The following is a 17,075-nucleotide window of genomic DNA, read 5'->3' as shown; positions in this document are numbered from 1 at the left end:
TACTTATGTATTGGGGATGGGAGCTCCAACTGTGTCCTCTCCCTTTTCCCCCTACCTGGATTATTTAAAGCCATGTGTGGAAACTCACTATTTAATAAATGTAATAGAATCAGAAGTGACTGGCCATTTGTAGATGCAGCAAGACATTTGTGGAGCATCTACAAATCTCGGCTGTTGCTGAGCCAAGCGGGAGATGAATGGACTGGATTTCTCCTTTTCCCTCCGGAAGCCCCAGTTTTATGGTGTCGTTCTAAAGATCTTTTAGGGGTTCAAGCAGAACCACAAAACAGATTTCCTTCCCAGCTCTTATGGTAGTGCCCAGTATGTGCAGAGGGCTCTCTGTTAGACTGTGGACATGGAAGATGGGACACAGCCCCAAATGAAAACTTGCAGCCCAGAGGCAGAAGAAAGTCTTTTCTCCCAATTCCAGGGGAAGCAATCACAAATCCCTTCAGGGAACTGGAGCTGGTAGGGGGAGGGTTAAGTGCTGACAGGCATCTGCCCAGCCCTTGTTTTCTAAGGTCCAGGGTGTAGTTGCCCATTTTGCCTTAAACTTCTAACCTCTTCATCTCGCCAACTCTTGACTCCCCTGCCCTAGTCTATTTTACTTGTCCCAACCTTGACTGTACCATCTTGCACTGTCTATAAAAGCTAACCTGTAATCCTTTCACCTGCAGGCCTTCCTGTTCCCTTCTCACTTCTGCATCATGAGAGCCAATGCCTTTGCATTTGTTTATTCTGAACTCTGCTTTTACACACTAGCTTAGCTTGCTGCTTCTTCCACTACCCCCTTTACTTTCCCCCACTCCCTCCCGGTTTCATTTGCCTCCCAGATGCCCGCGGATTTATGGCAGGGGGCGAGGAGTAAAGAAAGGGACTTATGTCCAACTTGGAAAGACCTAAGAGTTTAGATGCAGAAAGGGCATCTGAAGAAAATGCCAATAAAGAAACCAGAAAGTAGAAGGACCGCTGAACCAGTGAGATGAGAGGATGGGCGGGTGATGGGGGGGTTGTGGGATCAATGAAGACGAGGGCGCGTCTGGTGACGGAAATGGGCCATTGAGGCTGCTGGATTTCCCGGTCCGACGTGAATTTGACTAACCTGAGGCCTCGGGCTTAGACTGCCCTGCTAAGCAAAGGAGGGAGGCCTCTGCTTGGCCAGCCCCGCCTCCCGCCCTGCCCCCACCCGGAGGCACGGAAGCGGAAGTGACGGGCGCGGAAGTGGACTGTTGCCGAGGGGACGGGCCAGGCAGATGCCAACATGGCAGCGGTTGGGTCTGGTGGTTCCACGGCGGCGCCTGGGGCGGGGGCGGTTTCTGCGGGGGCGTTGCAACTTGGGACCGCCAGTGTCGGTGAGAATGGCTGGGATGGTGGGGCGAGGGGTCGCGAGAGCTGCGCGGGCAGGGAGATTCCTCACCAGCGAGTGGGAGCCTCCGGTATGGACCGATGAATGTGTTTGTGTGTATGCGTGTGTGGCAGGCGTGAGATCGGATAGGGAAGACGAAACGGAGCATGATGTGTTGGGGGCGGGGAAGAAACCATTCGGAGGGCATGGGGGGGTCACTTCTCCATATGGAGAGTAGAGACCGTTCTAAGTCTGATGGCGCGTATTTCCTTTTGGGGAGGCTACGACCATTCTGAGTGTGTTTGGGGTCCGTCCTTACAGCACGGAGAGGCTATTCTGAGGGTGGGAGAGTTCGTCCTTTACCGTAGGGAGAGGTATTCTGGAGATGGTTCCTTATAAAGGGGACTGTCAGCAATTGTGAGTTAGGGTGGGGCGGGCCATTCCTTATCTGCTAACGTGTCCATTTTGAGGATGGGGATGTCTTTCCTCATATGGGGAGCTCATTCTGGGGGTCCCTTCGTAATGGAGATAGAGTTCATTGTATGTTGGAATATAAGGGTCCTTCCCTCCTTATATGGCAGATAAAGGACGTCGGGTGGGGGGAGTTCCTTAAAGTGGGAAGGAATTGTGAATGTCAGTAAAACAAAATAATAACTCCTTGACTGGAGATGGGGGTGCCGTGGTGAGAGGATGACTGGACCATATGGAGTATAGGGAAATACTTGTTTACTTGGTTGAGGCACCCAGAATGGTGGAGTAACCATTCATTATTTAGGGTTCAATTCTCTGAAAACTGGGGAATTTTTTGTTCTATTTGCTAGACCATTCTGGGTCAAGAGGAATCTATCTTCATAGGAGAGAGGGGTTGGAGAGAGAATATGAGGAAATGGAATAATTTCTTAGGTGGGAAAAAAAAAGTGTTCCTTAGGGGTTTGGGCATGCCTTATACAGTGGTCTCATTCCGTCTACTGGGATATCATTTTTACATGGGACAGTCCCTCATTAAATTAGAAGTATCATTTCATATAAATCTGAGGTTTGCTCATCCATAAAATGGGAATCTTTATAGTTACTTAAAAGATTGGAGCAATATATGGTCTGTTGAGGTAATCCATAAAGATCCCTTAGCTCAGTGATAGGCACACAGTCAGCACTCAGTGAATATTGAGAATGTGCTTGGTATTCTGTATGAGGGAGAGTTCTTGCTAGGGAGGAAGCAAGAGGGCTGGGGTGGGTTCCAGGGCCCGCCCCAGCCATTTCTTAACACCTCTGCAAAGATTCCAGGTATGGGCTGGTCAGGGTGGGGCCCACTTATCTCTTCCTGGCTGCCTGTGGTGGAGGCTGTGGAAGCAGGCCAGGGTCAGGCCCTCTTTGGTCAGGATAGGCAGGCAGAAGGAGGAAGAGGCATTGTCTAAGAGGATATAGGTTGAGAAAGGTGAGGGGAGGATGATGGTGTGTCTGTGCCCCAGCAGCTTCTGACCCCTGTTCCCCCTTGCTCCTTCCATTCCCTACAGCTCACCGACGCCTCAAATACATATCCCTAGCCGTGCTGGTGGTCCAGAATGCCTCCCTCATCCTCAGCATCCGCTACGCCCGCACGCTGCCTGGGGACCGCTTCTTTGCCACCACAGCTGTGGTCATGGCTGAAGTGCTCAAAGGTCTCACCTGCCTGCTGCTGCTCTTTGCACAGAAGAGGGGTATGAGCCAGGGAGGGGCGCTGCACTGGGGTCGGTGGGTGGGACTCTGTGTGTGTACTCAAGCCCACATGGAGGGCTTGCTGCAGAGGTATCTCTGCGTCTGTAGCTGCATCCAGACTTTTATACCCCTAGCCCCCCTGGAGCTGGCCTGTGTGGACTGTAGGAGAGAGGTAGTCTGTGCCCATGAGGTAACGGGTGACTCTAACTTGGGGATTGTTTATTTCTCTTTAATTTTTCATTATGGAGAACTTCAACCATAAAATCAGAGAGGGTATTAAAATAGTAAAATATGCATGGGCCCATCACCCGGATTCAACAATTATTAACTCGTGGCCATTTGCCGTTAAACAGCATCAGTGATTTCTCTATTCATTGCCAATCTCGCTGTTTGCCTCCCTCCCTTCCCCGGGCCTTATGTTGCCTGCCTTATATGTTCCACATGAAGTAAGGATTACTTTGAAGTAAATCCCCCCTTATTAAGTAAATATTTTGGCACACTTTCAAAAATGCCTAGTATCTAAAAGAGCATACATCAAAATTAGAAATGTTGGAATTAATAATTCTAAAACTTAATAAAATAATCAAATAGCCAGTCATTGTTCAAACTTGTGACTTCCAAAATGTCCATTTTTTAATTTTATTTTTATATAATTTATTTGTATATGTTTTACATCATTGTTCATTTTTGTACATTTGATTTCTCCTCTCAGGGGTAGTCCCCATAGAATTCCCACCACCCATTCATCCGCTCACCATCTCCATAGTCCCTTGTGCTCTTCCCACTCCTCAGAGAGTTTTTAAAGTTAGTTGGGCTCAGCTTTGTAGAAGGTTGTGTTTTGTAATTGCTTGATGTTTTCTAAGTCTGCTAACCTCTGGGTTCCCCTCCAGCTGTTTTTTTTTTTTTTTCTTTCTACAGTGAATTTGTTGGAGAAATCACATCACTTGTCTTACAGACTTTGGGTAGTCTGGATTTTGCTCACTGCCTCCCTCTGGTATCATTTAACATTATCTGTCCTCGAGTGTTCCTATAAGTTGGATTTATCTACTAATTTAAATACCTCCCCGAAGGCTGCCTTCTTTAAAACGTTCCCCAGTCATTTCTCTGTAAAAGCCTCAGAGTTATAAAGAATAGACATGCATCACTGGGCTCTGCCCTCTGTTTACTTTTCAGAAAGCATCCTCACCCACTCATGAGTTCCGGGGCCCTGGGAGGCAGCAGTTCAGGAGCCACCTGCTCTGTCCCTGCTTGGTTCTGAGAGTAAACACGGCTGTGGACGCACTAGCAGTGCACAGAGCACACCTTGCCCTCAGGGCTGGTAGTTTAGATGGGGCGAAACAAATGACTAGAGACCTTGATCACCGGCCTTCACCTCTTATCTGCAACGTCAAACCCCCACCCCAATTTTTTTTTCCTGAACTACTTTGGTGGTAAAACTTGACCTGACTTGATTTAGGGCCATTTGTATATTTGTGCTTTTTATTTTTTCCATTCAGTGTGAATAATTACACAGATCACTGCAGAAATACACACACATGTGCTCGGTAATGGCATGAGCCTCACATACGTGGGGTGTGTTAGGTGAAATATATGGTGTATATACCACCTTTCTGACACCTGGAAAATTTTGAGCACCAAAACTTCTGGGCCCAGGCAAATTAGTTAGTGGGCTGAAAACCAGTAATTACTCCTGGGTTAATGCCGTCAAGGGCAAGGACAGGGTTTTGTGAGTGAGGATCAGCAGTTCTGCCATAACCCTGTGCAGTGGCTGTGGGGTTTTCTCTGAGAGGTGACATTCAGCTGAGACTTAAAAGATGAACTGCAAGGAAGTGAGGTGCATGTTACAAAGGCTTTATAATTTAGGAAACCATTCCCATGTGTTGATTGGAGCAGGTCCCAGCTAAACTTTTTCCCCCAAATATTTGTAAAAGGACAAGTTTATTAGGAAAGGGAGAAAGGAGGGCAAAGAGCTGCCACTTTAGAGAGGAAAAGGTCTGTGAAAATTATGAAAGGAAATGCCTGCGTAGACACAGGTGGACAGTCTTGGGATGAGAGCTGTCCCCATCCAGCTAGATATTCTACTTAATGGTCATCACACCTGCATTCTTCCATGCAGCAGGGGCAGCGCCTTCGTGGATGTTGGAAAGGTGTGGCTGAGTGGGAGATGGCCCCACCTCAGGCAGCTTGCAGACCAGGAAGGAGCTGGGCTGGACTCCACCTAGAAGTCTAGTCAAAAAGTTTTGCTGTTTGGTAAACAGCCTTCCCATTACACTTGTAGGGCTTCTACTCTGTGAGCTCCTAGTTAGTGCTGGTTACGTCATGATATAAACACGTATTGCATGCATGCCCTGAACGCGCCTCTGCCGGGGAGGTACGTGAGGAGTGGAATATGGCTGTGACTATCAGGCACTGTTAAGGATGATTCTTTCGTGTCCGTTAAACTGAGTGTCCGCAGAGCCTCCTGAAGACAGGGTTGTACTGTAGGGAAGCTGAGAGCACAGGCCTTGTTCAAGAGCATGGTGGGGAGAGACAGAACCAGGCGTGGTGGGACTTCGGGCCTTCCATCTTAGTTGGTGCTGCAGAGGACTCTGGTAGGGGGCAGTCTTCAAGTTGCTCAAGTGTGAGACCTCCCCTTTGTGCTTCCCCGCCTAGGTAACGTGAAGCACCTGTTTCTTTTCCTCCATGAGGCTGTCCTGGTGCAATATGTGGACACACTCAAGCTTGCAGTGCCCTCTCTCATCTACACCTTACAGAATAATCTCCAGTATGTTGCCATCTCCAACTTGCCAGCTGCCACTTTCCAGGTGAGCCTCATGCCTGGCATAGTCCCCGAGGAACTGACTGGGCCCGGGGACACAGGATATTAGAGGGAGGGGTTCTTCAGGGAGCAGGGGCTGTATCACATTTGGGATATACTTGGACCCCCCTCCACCTCAGTCTCATCTGTGAGAGAAGCGGGAATGGAAATACCTACCCACTGGGTAGCTGGGATGATTAATTGAAATAAGGAGCCCTGGGCTAGTGATAGATAAGCTCTTGGCTATTTGCAGGCAGTTTTGTAAAATGGCTAAAGAGCCTGGATTCTGGGGCCAGGCTACCTGGGTTCAAATCACATCTCTGCTTACTTCGCAGCTGTGCGATGTTGGGCAAGTCATTTAATTTCTCTATACCTTCGTTTTCTCATCTTTAAATGGGACATTTCAATAGTGCCCCCTTTATACGTGAGTATTAAACTAACAACTTCATGTGAAGTGCTTAGACCCACACCCGGCAGAACAGTAAGGGCCATAGAAATGTTTGCTGGCAGGGTTGTGGCTGATTCATGCTTACCAAGACCTCCCTCAGCACAGCCTACCGTTCATACACTATGTGCTGTGTGAGGCGTTCCACGTGCGTCAGCCATATTGTACAGGTGATGCCATCCGGGCTCAGACAAGTTCTTTGTCCCCCACTGCACAGCCAGGAGACAGGGTTGGGGTGTGGACTTGGGTGTGACCTGCGACTTCCTCATACAGCCATCCTCCTGTGTATTTTCCGGGAGGTACCTCAGAGCCATTTAACAACCACACCTCGGTCAGTGGCCAGCAGATGGCTGTTTTTGCTGTTTTGCTTACCATCCACCCCACTCTGTCCCTCCCTTAAGCCTGGGGGCCCATGGTGGGTGTTGCCTCCCCTGTGTACATGTCGGGGCCAGGGACAGCCTTCAGTGTCTTCCACATGCCACTCACAGGTGACATACCAGCTGAAGATCCTGACCACGGCACTGTTCTCCGTGCTCATGCTGAACCGCAGCCTTTCCCGGCTGCAGTGGGCTTCGCTGCTGCTCCTCTTCACTGGAGTCGCCATTGTCCAGGCCCAGCAAGCTGGTGGCGGAGGCCCACGGCCACTGGATCAGAACCCTGGGGCAGGCCTGGCAGCTGTTGTGGCCTCTTGTCTCTCCTCGGGCTTCGCAGGTGTCTACTTTGAGAAGATCCTCAAAGGCAGCTCGGGCTCAGTGTGGCTGCGCAACCTGCAGCTGGGCCTCTTTGGCACGGCGCTGGGCCTGGTGGGGCTCTGGTGGGCTGAGGGCACTGCCGTGGCCCACCGTGGCTTCTTTTTTGGCTACACTCCTGCTGTCTGGGGTGTGGTACTCAACCAGGCCTTTGGTGGGCTACTGGTGGCTGTTGTCGTCAAGTATGCTGACAACATCCTCAAGGGCTTCGCCACCTCCTTGTCCATTGTGCTGTCCACTGTTGCCTCCGTCCGCCTCTTTGGCTTCCACGTGGACCCATTGTTTGCCCTTGGCGCTGGGCTTGTCATCGGTGCAGTCTACCTCTATAGCCTTCCCCGAGGTGCAGCCAAAGCCATAGCTTCTGCTTCTGCCTCCACCTCCACCTCCGCCTCTGGGCCCTGCACTCACCAGCAGCCTCCAGGGCAGCCGCCGCCACCACAGCTGTCTTCCCACCGTGGAGACCTCAGCATGGAGCCCTTTCTGCCAAAGTCAGTGCTGGTGAAGTGAGGGCTGGCGGCAGTGGGGGGACGACAGGGAGGGGGACTGGGTGGAGGGTGCGGGTCTCTGCTGGACCCAGGTGGGCACTGGGGCCCAGCTCCTCCGGGGTTGGAAGTCTTCTCCAAGGTTATAGAGACTTCATTATGGCAGGGTATCAAGTGAACCCTTCCTTATAGGCCGGTCTCCCTGCCCCGAGGGGTTTCTAGAGCTGCCGCCTCTGCCTCATTCAAATCTGTCTTGGGACAGGGTTGGGGGTAGTGTCAATCAAGGCCTTTTTTTGTCTGCCCCCTGTGCCAGAGGTGTCCTCTCTCATGCTGGGAGCGTCCTGGCCAGCCCTCCACCTTTGTAAGGATAAGTTGGACAAAAACCCTACAGCTTTTTAGTTATGACTGATGCCTACCTGTGGGGCTGTTTCCCATAACTGGCGGCCTCCCTCCCAACCACACTGGATCACGTGAGCAGCTTGGTCTTTCTGTGGCCTTGGGGCAGCTAACCTGACACAGAGACCCTTGGACATGGGCCTCTTGTGAGTGAGTGCCCAAGGAGAGTGGAAGGGGCAGGGGCAAGAGCTGGGATTTTTGTATCAGCCTGTTCAGGGGAGGGTGCAGCAGGGGCCATTTGTTTTTGTGTGTGTGTGTGTATGTGGTTTGGGGATTTGTGGTGTAATCAGATGATGATCCAGGGTGTGGGAAAAGCAAGGAGGAGAAATCCTTGAAGTGGCTGAATCTCAATGAATCTAAGCTAGGACAGTCAGTTGCAGAGTGCAGGGTTCTCTGCACCATCCTGAGAGGACAGGGAAGCTGCCAACCACACTTGATACCCCACTGGCCTTTTGAGGCACCCTTACTTCCTGGGAGGGCGTGTCTTAAAGTTGCTGAAATGTGGAACCTACCCCTTGCACTTCCCAAAGCTTATTAACCCCTTAACTGTCCCCCAGGAGTGTATGTGAGCGCGTGTGTGTGCATGGGCGATGCCTGGGCTGTCACTGCTCAATGTAAATAGGGCCGTTGGATCTTTATTTTTGATTAATTTGTTCTGATTTTTTTTTTGGTTTTCTAAGGAACTGTAATGAACAAGTATCAGGATACCCAATGCCAAATAAAGATATTGTATTTATTTAGTCCACGTGTAGCTTTCTGACCCAGGGACCTGCTCTCCGCGTGGGCTGTTACTAACCCCAGGACTACCAGCCTCATTGCTGTTGCCCTCGCTTGCTCAGGACGCCGCCTGCCAGCCCACCCCAGCTTTCTGTTTTTCTTTCCTCCCCACCCCCACCACAGGTTGCTCACCAAGGTGAAGGGTTCATAGCCGCTGGGATTGAAGACGCTGGCCTGGCCTCGTTCTCCCTTCTTGCCCTGGCCCAGCCGGGACCAAACACTCTGATCAGTATTAGGGGTGGGAGGAGGTAGACACTGAACCCCCTGTTCCCACCACCCCCTCCCCCACCCACCAAGGGCTGATGTGACTAAACTCTGGTAATGAGGGCATGGACAGAACCCACTTCAGCCTCCAGCCCCTGCTACCCCACACCATTTCGTAGGTGAGTTTTTGTAAATAAAGTGTGTTTTGCATCTTGCTGGCTTGGGTTGGGGACCCTCAAAAATGCAAGGAAAAGAAGTGCTCAGGACTCAGTAGGCATTAATTCCCCGACAAAGTTTTTATTGAAAACTTCAAGGCCAGGGAAGGGGTGACGTGTGAAGGTTCAGTCCTGCTGCTTGGTTCTGGAGGCCTCAGCATTGGCCCGGAGCACAGCCCCTGGGGATGGGTAGGGGCGCTGCTGGAAGAGGGGCCCTGCTGCTGTAGTGTCTGCACCCGTCTTGGCTTCATTCCGCTTGGGGAGTCCTGTTGACCATGTGCCCCTGGGGGTGACAGGGTTGGGGGTGGGAATGTGGGATGTGGTAGGCAACCCTCCTCTGCTGGTGAATGGAGGGAGGATAAAGGAAGAAAGGGATGGGTGAGTCATGAGGAAATGGGTTGGTAAGGAGCTGTCACTTACCGGGGTGCATCCGAGTACGAGCTGGGGTCCATGGGGTCTAGCTCATCATCCTTCCGGCTTGCTGCTATAGAAGTAGTTGATATGGTCTCTGAGCTCCCCCACCCCAGGAAGACATGTTGCTGTGCTCACAGGAAGTAAAGTGAGGGCTCCCTTCCCTGCATGTCCCGGCACCTTGCTCACCTCCCCCTAGTCCTAGACCTGTTCCACTTACCCTTCTTGCTCTTGGGGTAGGGGGCGAGCTCCTCCCGGCGATGGTGGCGCCGTTCCTTGCTTTCTTCCCGATCTGCCTTGTCATATCCCCGGTCCCGGTCCCGGTCCCGGTCCCGGTCCCGGTCCCTCTCTCTGTCCACTTTATCATAGCCACGCTCTCGGTCTCTGTCAGACTTCTCGTGGCCCCGGTCCGACTTCTCGTGGCCCCGGTCCGACTTCTCGTGGCCACGGTCCGACTTCTCGTGGCCCCGGTCCGACTTCTCGTGGCCCCGGTCTGACTTCTCATGGCTCCTGTCTGACTTCTCCTCAGCATCTGGGAACACAAAGCCTCAAGGTGACCTATACCCTCTCCCATCAGGACCCAGGAGCATGTCATGAACGGCTTCCCTGGCGGGGGCCGGGGCTGCCTATCTCACCTGCCCCTCCCTGACACACTAGCATTTACCTGACCCATCTCTGAGACCTGCCAGAAGCACTCGAGGCACCCTTGGATCTGCCAACTCACCTGTGTTATTGCTCCTGAGCTTCTTGGCAGATTTGGTAACGACGGAGTTGGGGTCATGTGGGGAGAGCCAGGACACGAGGTCTGTGTCCACATTCCAGTAGTAAGGGAGCCCGCTGTGGGGCGGCGGGAGGGAGGGAAGGAGTGTCAGCACACGTGTCCCCTCGCAGCCTCAGCTCCTGCCTCCCCAGCCTCTGCCTCTAACTGGCCCATGTCACAACCCCACAGGGAGGACCCTCAGGATCTCTTCCCCTGTGTCCCCATGTTCCCAGGCTCACCAGGAAGGGTCGAACACCTTGTACCAGCTCGGTGGCAGGCCCTCCAACCGGGTAGCCTCATAGTCTACGGGATCATCATCATAGTCCTCAGCAATGATCTCTTCCTCTGGCTCTGGCAGGACGAGGGAAGAGGAGACTAGCGAGCATTCTACTGGGGAGGGACACGCACGCAGGGACCACGTGGGGCTGGAGGAAGTGTGCATACATGCAACCGAGTTCATCAGCCATGGCGGATACTGCTCACCTTCCAAATCCCAGCATCAAAATATTGGGATTTACCCCAAATTTTACCTATATCTTTTCTGTTTTGGAGTTCAGAGAAGATGATATACCCAAACCTATCTGGTTTCAGAGTTTCAACAGGGATTCATCACGGATCGTATCCGCATTTACTCAGTTCCTGAGTTCAGGTAGTATATGACACCAGGCTATCCAAATCTATTTGGGCAAGAGTTTTTTCAACAGCAAGGGGTTTATTTGAAAATAGGTCCAAATCCTAAGCTCCCAATCTTGGGAAACTAGGGGGTTTCTGACCCCTGTATATTGAGGAGCAAGAATTTGGTGAGCAAGGAATTTACCCAACACTGCTCTGACTAAATCAGCTCCTGAAGCCTACAATATTTGTCAGTTAATATCAGTAGAATATAATCAAAGGTGTATATTATCAGTGCAGTATCTGGCCCTCAGTAAACCTATCACAGATTTCATCTATGAAATGCATCTGTTAGCAGCACAGTGCCAGTCACAAGGTAGGCCCCAAAGAGATGTCAGCTATAATTAGCGTTGTTAATAAGAAATACCATCAGCACAGGGCCTCATCTTCCACAGGTTTAAAATATAAGTGATCATCAATATTATTAACCATAAGATCTAGGCTTGGCATGCAACAGGCTTGTCATAGATCAATAAGGTGAAAATAAGACATATTTTGCAGTGTTTGGCACACCGTGGCCCAAAAGATTCACCAGATTCTACCATACAATAACTTCTAAGTGCACAGGCGCACAGTAATACTAAGGGTCTGGTAGAGCTGGTGAACAATCGGGAAAGTATCACCAGCATAGAACCTGACTCCATCTAAAATAATGGTATTTCTGTAGTGAACAACAAAGTATCAACCTCCTGTCGTTATTTGGCACACCGGGAATTGCAGATGTCGGGGGCCTTTACTGTTAGATACTTTGTAATCCCACGGATTGATGGATGAATTGAACCTGGCAAACGGGAGGCCCCAAATAGGATCCACTGTCACTATTAAGGATGAAATTGCTCTCTCCCTTATGCCCCCCAAACCAGTGCTTGCCACGCGGTAGGAGTGCGTGTCCGGGATCCATCAGGTTAACAACTAAATGCCTGCCACCCTACTGCTTGGTGCGCAGTAGGCGGTGCTAGCTATCAAGTGGCTGTACCAACAACGAAGTGCCTGTCAAGTCTGGCACATGGTGGGCCCATCTGCTCTTGGCTTTCTCACCGGGCTCCAGATGTTTGAGGATGCCTCTTTTGGCTAAGCGGGTCTGCAGTGCAACGGGCAGCGGCATGGCGGGTAGTAGACAGACCTAGGTAAGGACGCACGCACTAAAAACCAGCTCACGAGAGAATTCAAGTCCGGATCATGTAACCCAGGACTTCCTCCCAGCATGTACTCCACTAGACCCTCACCTATACCGGCCCCCTCCCCCCACACACAAGCAACTGGGCAGAGGGAACCAGCGTGCTAAAAAGTGGTAATATAACCGAAACCTCACCAACCTTCCTCCCGAGGATCCAGGACCCGGTTCTCTCCCACAGGCAGACTCCGCCCACCGCCGGAGGGCTCCCCCGCGCCCCAGGAATAGGTTCACCCAACGTCCCCCACGGACTGCCGGGTGGGAGGAACCAATGTGCTAGGATGGGGGAGGAGAGCGTAGCCCCCCCCCAGCTCCAATGGGAGCGCCCACCCCAACATTACCAATACAGTCACGCGCGTAGTGGAAGGCTTTCAGACCGGCCACCTCGCTCTTGTATCTGCTACAGACACCAGGACACACGACTCTCCTCTCGCAAAGCAGGGAAAGAGGTGTCTCTACCCGAGCCTTGCGGTAACTGGGCGACACTCTGGCTGCAGGGAACAGATGCCGCAAGCCGGAGCGGCCAATGAGAGTGCGCCCCCGGCCTGACGTGCGGTGCAGTGACCAATCATAGTCCGGAGATAGGTGGAAGGCTGAGCGTCTGTGTACGTTTCAGTAGGGGCGTGGCCGGCGGGGCTCAGCCTGACTGCGCGGCCGGACGCCGGCGCCATGGAGGAGTACGCTCGGGAGCCTTGGTACGGCGATGGGCACAGGCATCGGGACTGTGGCCGCGGCACCACGGCCGGCTGTGGGGGGCGGGCGGGGGTGGCACCGGCCACACAGCGCCACGTCGCAGACGGAGGAGACGCTTAGAAAGTGGTCTCCCGTTCCCCTCCACTGCGTCCCTTCCACCCAGGCTCCGTTAAGAAGGGCCACAATGTGTGTGTGGAGAAGGTGCGGTGCAGAGCGAAGCACTCCACGTCCCCCCTAACTCGGTGTCTGCAGTCCTTTGTTAATGAAGACGCACGCTGGTCGAGTCCATTCCAGCGCGGGGGGGGCGCTGTTGAGCGGAAATCCCCAGGTGGTTTTTCCCAGGTCCCTTTAGCGAGTGCAGGCGGGGCCTGGGCCGCTGGATTTGGGCCGCATCCTCCCCACGGTCCGTTCATGGTCTCTCCCAGTTGTGCCCCGTCAAAACCCGGGCAGGAAGGCGGGGCTTGGTTGGACGTGCTCACTGTCGGAGAAGCGGAGGGGGCTGGTTTGCGGCCCGTCCCGCTTTAATAAACTAAGGTAGTAACACTCAGACGTGTCAGCACTCTGCGCGTGTGAATTCATTTCATGTTCGATAGTAGTAAAGCAGTCGACTGATTCCTTGGTTGACTGCGAAGTGGAACGGCGGCCAGGACAGACGACCATTCCCCCCTCCCCTTTGCACTATTTCTTTTTTAATTGAAGGGGAAAATAACGGGGCTATTTCGTTATTTTATGAGGTGAATTGGAGTCTCCCAGTTGGAAAGAGTCCATGTGACGGGGGCTGGGGCTGGGGGCCGACAGGGGGGTGGGGTGGGGGCTCACGTTAACCCTCTTTCCCCCTTAATGCTTGCAGCCCATGGCGAATTGTGGATGATTGTGGTGGAGCCTTCACTATGGGCGTCATCGGCGGAGGAGTCTTCCAGGCCATCAAAGGCTTCCGCAACGCCCCTGTTGTGAGTCCCGCCTTCCCTGGGTGGCCCGGGGGTCCTGCCTTGCGAGCACAGGATATGTATGCTCTGAAAACTGCTCTGAAAACTGCTCCGGGGGCTGCCAACCACATGCACTTACCCAGCCCCTGCATCTGGGGTTTGGGACACACTGCAAACGTGGCCTCTGCCCCACTCCCAACGGAACTGGTGTGTCTCTAGAAATGTTGTGCTGCCCAGTCATCACCAAATCCTAAATGTGTGAGCAAAGCCAGACAGATCTTATCTAAAGACAGATTCTGAGTCCGAAACCTGGCTAGAAAGAAGTGACAGGAGTTTAATTTGACAGCCTTCCATAAAGTTGAGAAAATGCTTTTAAATTTACATAGTCAATTCTGTCTCTTTCTCTGCAAGCCCCTTCCCATATCATCAAAAGCCATGGTTTTAAGTGCCATTTATTTGCCAAGGTCTCCGTAACTGATATATCTAGGCCTGTTCCTCCCTTCAACTCCTGTAACTCTTTCCTGGATCTTTGCCCAGGTTTCTTCCAACTGCTCCCTCTCCTCTTCTTCCAACTCCAAGTCTCAGCACCAGTGCCCCTTCCTTAGAGACCTTTCCTGACCCTTCAGCTACTGTTGTATCTCTTCACCCCATTTCCTCAGCGGTGTGTGTTGCTGTGTGAAGCCTTCTTGTGTAGCTGTGTCCTTGCTCAGGGCCTGGTCTCTATAATGTGAGCTCTGAGAGGGCAGCGACCAGGTTGGCCTTGTTTACTGCTGTAGCCCAACATGGTGCCTGGCACATAGGTGCTCAGTAGTCATGAATGTATGAATGAGAACCCAGCCTGGGTCTAAGAACACCATGCTGAGGTGCTCACCAGCCCCCGGTTCCTGGCTGCTTCTCCACATGTCTGCCCTGATCCCCCTAACAGGTCTCCCTCCCCTGTCTCTCTCTTAAAAGCTAGAAACTAGGGCCTCCCTGGTGGCGCAAGGGGTTGAGACGCTACCTATGAAGCTCTCCACAGCCACTGCAGCACGAGTTCGATCCCTGGCCAGGGAGCTACCCACATGGCACAGCAGACTTCTCCTGTCTCGCCCACTGCTCCCCTCAGCAGTGTATTTCAGTCAGTCTGCCTGTTCTGTTCCCCACTCTGTCTCTGGTGAATCCTCTCACCCCCCACACCTCTGGCCTATACCCCAATTCTCATATGCATAAATAAATATTTTTTTAAAAGCTAGAAACCCTGTCTGCCAGTGGCCTGAACCCTGCTGACTTCTCTTCACTTCCCGCAGGGAATTCGACACCGATTGAGAGGTAGTGTCAATGCTGTGAGGATCCGAGCCCCCCAAATTGGAGGTGAGAGGCTTGGGGTGGGGAATATAGGAGATGTGATGGCAACATTGGGGGTGGTTGTTCCCTTGGGTCTAGATTGCAAGTCGAGGCTCCAGATTCCAACCCCAGCTCTGCTTGGGACTTCCTGGGGCAATGACATTTTCCGACAATTTAATAGGATTTCTGTAGCTTAACCCCAGGTCCTGGCACTTCCCGGATGTGTGGCCTTGGGCTAGTGGTCTAATGTCTGTGAATCTCATCTGTAATACGGGGATGCCAGTACGGTAACTACCTCCGTCATTTTGTGATTTGCACAGTACTTCCTAAGTGCTCCACTAGGCACTTTCATAATACTAACTCATTCAACATTTCAGAAGGCAGATAACACAGCCCCTAGAGCAGGTCCTGGCACACAGTAAGGCCCCAGTAAACATTCTAACAGTCGTATTGTTAACTCGCTTGCCTAACCCATTTTCTTCTCCCTGAAACTAAAATCAGAATTTCAGTTCTCTGTGGTGGCCATGGAGATTGAAGTTGCTCTGTTAAAGACATGTAAAAGACAACTCTGCTTGTAAACGCCCGCCAACTACCCAGGGAGCAGATGGGCGGTATCCCCAGGAGTCTCTGCTCTCTGCCTCGGTGTCTGGGCTTCCCCCCCATTCCGGCCAGAGCATCCAGGCCTTGGAGGTCTCCAGACCCAAAGCGGTGGCTTCTCAGAATTTCCTAGGAACACTAATTAGGTCTCGGTCCCCCTACAGGTAGCTTTGCAGTGTGGGGGGGCCTGTTCTCCACCATCGACTGTGGCCTGGTGCGGTTGCGGGGCAAGGAAGACCCCTGGAACTCCATCACCAGCGGAGCCTTGACTGGGGCTGTGCTGGCTGCCCGCAGTGAGTGCCCTGACTCTCAGCCCCCACCTCTTCCAGCCTGTTCTGCCTGCCCTGACCTCTCTCTCCCTGGGTCCTCACTTCCCCAGGTGGCCCACTGGCCATGGTAGGCTCGGCAATGATGGGGGGCATTCTGTTGGCCCTCATCGAGGGTGTCGGCATCCTCCTCACTCGCTATACTGCCCAGCAGTTCCGCAACGGTGAGTACCTGGTGGAGACTGGTCGGGGAGAGGCGGGAGACGCTGTGCCTTCCCTCCGCCCTTCACCCTCACCTGATTCTCCCCATCTCTAGCACCCCCGTTCCTGGAGGACCCCAGCCAGCTTCCCCCTAAGGAGGGGGCCCCAGCCTCGGGCTACCCCAGCTATCAGCAGTACCACTGAAGAAGTGATGCCTGTGACCCCCTCCGTGGGAGCTCCTCCCCATGATCTACCTCCAAGGGAGGGCTGGCTCCTGGTTGGCACTGGGATCTTGCAGAGAGCACCTCTGCTCTGCCCCTTTGTCCCGGGGTGGGGGTGGGGCGCCCCAGCTGCCCAACGGATGGCTTTCCTTCTCTCTCAGGGCACCCCAGCCCCACACTCACATGTACCAAGCTCTGCCCCAGCCCCTTGGAGCGGCGCCCTGATGAGTATTTAAAGCCAATTTTGAAATGCCTGTGTATGTACTCCTTGAGCCGTCCGCCCCAGAGGCCCTCCTTCGGAAGAAGGGCAGCGCCCTCTCCAGAGAACCAGAGGCCCTGGGGTTGGGAGTCCCCCAGAGTGTGGACTTGAGTAAATGTTCACAGGATGAGTGAGCAGGTGGGGAGAATGGAGCCGGTTGTGAATAGTACGTGAATAAGGGTGGGGGTGTCGAGGGATGAGTCACGAGTGAGGGACAGGTTTGGGAAAGAAGTAAGCTAACAAGGATTGCTGGAGTGGAGGACGTGATTCTGCAGTAGGACCACGGACCCCCCACACTTGCGCACGCCAGCACCCCGGACTGACCCCGTTGACAAGGTGTGGAAATCTGACCTCTCACTGAAGTCTTTCTGGACACCGTGTGTGAAGGCCCGCCTCTCCACGGGACCTCGTCATGGGCCTGGGATGGGAGTGGGGGCCGGGGGGCCTGGCCTCCGCAAAGAGGCCCT

General features: G+C 52.9%; 3 protein-coding genes across 4 annotated transcripts; 2 read left to right on the top strand and 1 right to left on the bottom strand.

The window, feature by feature from the left end:
* Positions 1 to 1,261: 1,261 nt before the first annotated feature.
* SLC35A2 (solute carrier family 35 member A2) lies at positions 1,262 to 8,837 on the top strand (the record flags this gene model as incomplete). Of its 2 annotated transcripts, XM_084258363.1 has the most annotated exons (5): positions 1,262 to 1,352; positions 2,860 to 3,042; positions 5,693 to 5,844; positions 6,771 to 7,519; positions 8,810 to 8,837. In XM_084258363.1, 5 exons carry the CDS (start codon positions 1,262 to 1,264, stop codon positions 8,835 to 8,837), a joined length of 1,203 nt encoding a protein of 400 aa, XP_084114489.1. The 2 variants fall into 2 exon arrangements, with proteins under 2 accessions (XP_084114489.1, XP_084114490.1); XM_084258364.1 differs by lacking the exon at positions 2,860 to 3,042.
* A 392-nt stretch (positions 8,838 to 9,229) lies between these two features.
* PQBP1 (polyglutamine binding protein 1) lies at positions 9,230 to 12,530 on the bottom strand. The gene is made up of 7 exons (XM_084258052.1): positions 12,464 to 12,530; positions 11,987 to 12,071; positions 10,516 to 10,627; positions 10,241 to 10,353; positions 9,737 to 10,048; positions 9,526 to 9,589; positions 9,230 to 9,388 (listed from the first exon to the last, which is right to left on the bottom strand). The coding sequence occupies exons 2-7, from the start codon at positions 12,051 to 12,053 to the stop codon at positions 9,232 to 9,234; spliced, it is 825 nt and encodes a 274-aa protein (XP_084114178.1). The 5' UTR covers positions 12,054 to 12,071; positions 12,464 to 12,530; the 3' UTR covers positions 9,230 to 9,231.
* Positions 12,531 to 12,767: 237 nt separating this feature from the next.
* Positions 12,768 to 16,570, top strand: TIMM17B (translocase of inner mitochondrial membrane 17B). Its single transcript, XM_084259271.1, has 6 exons — positions 12,768 to 12,817; positions 13,666 to 13,765; positions 15,028 to 15,091; positions 15,826 to 15,954; positions 16,041 to 16,151; positions 16,244 to 16,570. The coding sequence occupies exons 1-6, from the start codon at positions 12,792 to 12,794 to the stop codon at positions 16,330 to 16,332; spliced, it is 519 nt and encodes a 172-aa protein (XP_084115397.1). The 5' UTR covers positions 12,768 to 12,791; the 3' UTR covers positions 16,333 to 16,570.
* Positions 16,571 to 17,075: the final 505 nt, after the last annotated feature.

This window comes from Talpa europaea (genome assembly GCF_964194135.1).
Source record: "Talpa europaea genome assembly, chromosome: X".
Classification (NCBI taxonomy): domain Eukaryota; kingdom Metazoa; phylum Chordata; class Mammalia; order Eulipotyphla; family Talpidae; genus Talpa; species Talpa europaea.
Note: the sequence above shows the minus strand (reverse complement) of the source record. Positions and strands in the feature narration are given on the sequence as shown.